This window comes from Coturnix japonica, unplaced genomic scaffold (genome assembly GCF_001577835.2).
Source record: "Coturnix japonica isolate 7356 unplaced genomic scaffold, Coturnix japonica 2.1 chrUnrandom469, whole genome shotgun sequence".
In the NCBI taxonomy this organism is placed as follows: Eukaryota; Metazoa; Chordata; class Aves; order Galliformes; family Phasianidae; genus Coturnix; species Coturnix japonica.
Genome location: NW_015439875.1, coordinates 138,258 through 141,225, shown reverse-complemented (window position 1 = coordinate 141,225; position 2,968 = coordinate 138,258). Strand labels below are relative to the sequence as shown.

General features: G+C 45.8%; 1 gene segment (V, D, J or C); it reads right to left on the bottom strand.

Moving 5' to 3' along the window:
- Positions 1–2,968, bottom strand: part of LOC107307035 — a 21,322-nt gene that overhangs the window by 12,070 nt on the left and 6,284 nt on the right. The window contains 1 exon segment of the C gene segment in view: positions 924–1,250. Coding sequence covers positions 924–1,250 — 327 coding nt within the window.

The window sequence follows — 2,968 nt, the reverse complement described above, 5'->3', positions numbered from 1 at the left end:
CGGGCGTTTCTTGCTGTTGTTTTGGGGGGAAAAAAGGGCATTTTGGGGGTTTTTAGTGCCTATTTAGGTCATAGCCATCCTAACCTACATCAGTTTCGCCTTTTTTCCCCATATTTTTGACCATTTTTGGCTGTTTTTTGCCCATTTTCTCCAGTATCTGCCAGCATTTTCTATCATTACTTACCGACATTTTGTGGCCTATTTTTTTGCCCAATTTCCACCATTTTTGCCCCACTTTTACCCCATTTTTACCCCCAGTCTGTCGTTTTAACCCGATTCTCCCCCATTTTATCCATTTTTTGGCTATTTTACCCCGTTTTACCCCCATTTTTCCCCACTTTAATCCAAAATCAACCAATTGGTGGAGGGTAGATGGAGATGGAGGGGGGGGGCGGGCGTTTCTTGCTATTGTTTTGGGGGGAAAAGGGCATTTTTTGGGTTTTTAGTGGTTTTCTGAGGTTGTAGAAAGTGGTACTTATATTCATTACCCATTTTTGCCCCATTTTCCACCATTTTTCCCCCTATTATCCCTATATCCCCCAAATCTCCTGCATATACCCCATATCCCTCCATAGACACCCCATATCCCCCCATAGACCCCATTTATCCCCCCTATATACCCCCCATCTCCCCATATACCCCTATATACCCCCCATATCCCCTTTTCTCCCCCATATACCCCCTATGTCCCAATATACTCCCCATATTCCCCCATAGACACCCCATATCCCCCCATATCTCCTCTATATAACCCCCAAACCCTCCATATCCCCCCATATCCCCCCAATTACCCCCATTTATCCCACCCAAACCCCCCATATCTCCCCATATCCCCCCACAGACACCCCTTAGAGAGTCCCAGAGTCCCATAGAGCCACATAGAGTCCCATAGACACCCCATAACCCCATATAACCCAACTCACCCTCCGTCTTCTTCATCCTCTCCTCAACTGGAAACAGCAACTCGGGATGGTTGACCCTACAAACGTAGGCGTCCCCTCCGTCCCATTCATCCACGCACACCGAAGTCGTGGCCTCCACCATATAGAACCCATTGCTTTGTAGGACTTTCTGCCCCACGGATGTCTCCATCCGACCCCCTTTTTCCTTCCACCATGACACCTCCAGGCCGTCCACGTTGGCCATGTTGCTCACCCGGCATTTCAACTTGGCTGTTTTACTAAGGAAGATATCCACGAAGGAAGGGGGGAAGACGCGGACGCTGATCTCGGCGGGGTCGGGGGTGTCTACTGCATGAAATAAAAGGGGTTTTAGTGAGGTTGGACCCCATTTTGGGGGGTTTTTGGCCCAAAAATTGAGACTCGAGGCTTCACTTATGGTGGTAGGCCAAAAAAGTTGGGTTTTGTAGACCCAAAAATGGGGTTTTTAGGGAATTTTCCACACCAAAGTAAAGATGATGGTTGAAAGTGGGGACATAGGCCAAAAAAGCTGGGTTTTGAGGGACCAAAATTGGGTTTTTTGGGGTTTTTTGACTCAAAATGAAGAGTAGAGGCATCGACTATGGTGGTAGGCCAAAAAAGTTGGGTTTTGTAGGCCCAAAGTTGACATATCTAGGGTTTTTTGGCCCAAAATGAAGCCCAGAAGGAGAATGTAGGGTGATAGACCAAAAAAGTTGGGATTCATAGGACCAAAGTTGGCATTTTTTGCCCCTAAAATGAAGATGTCCACGAAGGAAGGGGGGAAGACGCGGACGCTGATCTCGGCCGGGTCGGGGGTGTCTACTGCATGAAATAAAAGGGGTTTTAGTGAGGTTGGACCCTATTTTGGGCTTTTTTTGACCCAAAAATTGAGACTCGAGGCGTCACTTATGGTGGTAAGCCAAAAAAGTTGGGTTTCGTAGGCCCAAAGTTGAGATATTTAGGGATTTTTGACCCAAAGCTAAGAGTAGAAGAGTCATTTATGGTGGGGTGCCAAAAAGGTTGGGTTTTGTGGCATAAAAATGGGATTTTGGGGGGTTTTTGACCCAAAAATTAAGAGTAGAGGCGTCGATTATGGTGGTAGGCCAAAAAAGTTGGGTTTTGTAGGCCCAAAGTTGACATATCTAGGGTTTTTTGGCCCAAAATGAAGGCCAGAAGGAGAATGTAGGGTGGTAGACCAAAAACGTTGGGTTCCGCAGCATAAAAATGGGATTTTGGGGGGTTTTTGACCCAAAATGAAGATATCCACGAAGGAAGGTGGGAAGACATGGACGCTGATCTTGACCGGGTCGGGGGTGTCTACTGCAAGGAATTAAGGGGGTTTGATTAAAGTTAGAAGCATAAAAAGTACCATTTTTGAGGTTTTTTGGCCCAAAAACTAGCTCTACAGACATCACTTATGGTGGTAGGCCAAAAAAGTTGGGTTTCGTAGGCCCAAAAATGGGTTTTCTAGGGTGTTTTTGACCCAAAACGAAGGCCAGAGGAAGAATGTAGGGTGGTAGACCAAAAAAGTTGGTTTTTGTGGCATAAAAATGGGATTTTGGGGGGTTTTTGACCCTAAAATGAAGAGTAGAGGCGTCGATTATGGTGGTATGCCAAAAAAGTTGGGTTTCGTAGGCCCAAAGTTGAGATATTTAGGGGTTTTTGCCCCAAAATTAAGAGTGACAGCAATGGTTGGGTGGTAGACCAAAAAAATTTGGGTTTCATTGCATAAAAACTGGATTTTGGGGGGTTTTTGACCCAAAAATGAAGAGTAGAGGCGTCGATTATGGTGGTAGGTCAAAAAGTTGGGTTTCGTAGGCCCAAAGTTGAGATATTTAGGGGGTTTTGACCCTAAATATCTCAAGATATTTACTTGTAGCCACAAATATGAACTTTCAGACCCCCAAAACCCCCAAATTCACCCCAAAAACCCTCAACTTACATCCACATTCCATCCTCGCGTCACCACGTTTCAAGGCCCCAAAATTGGCAAGTTTTGGCCTTTTTACCCCAAAAATCCACCCAAAATCACATCTAACCCCTCCCCA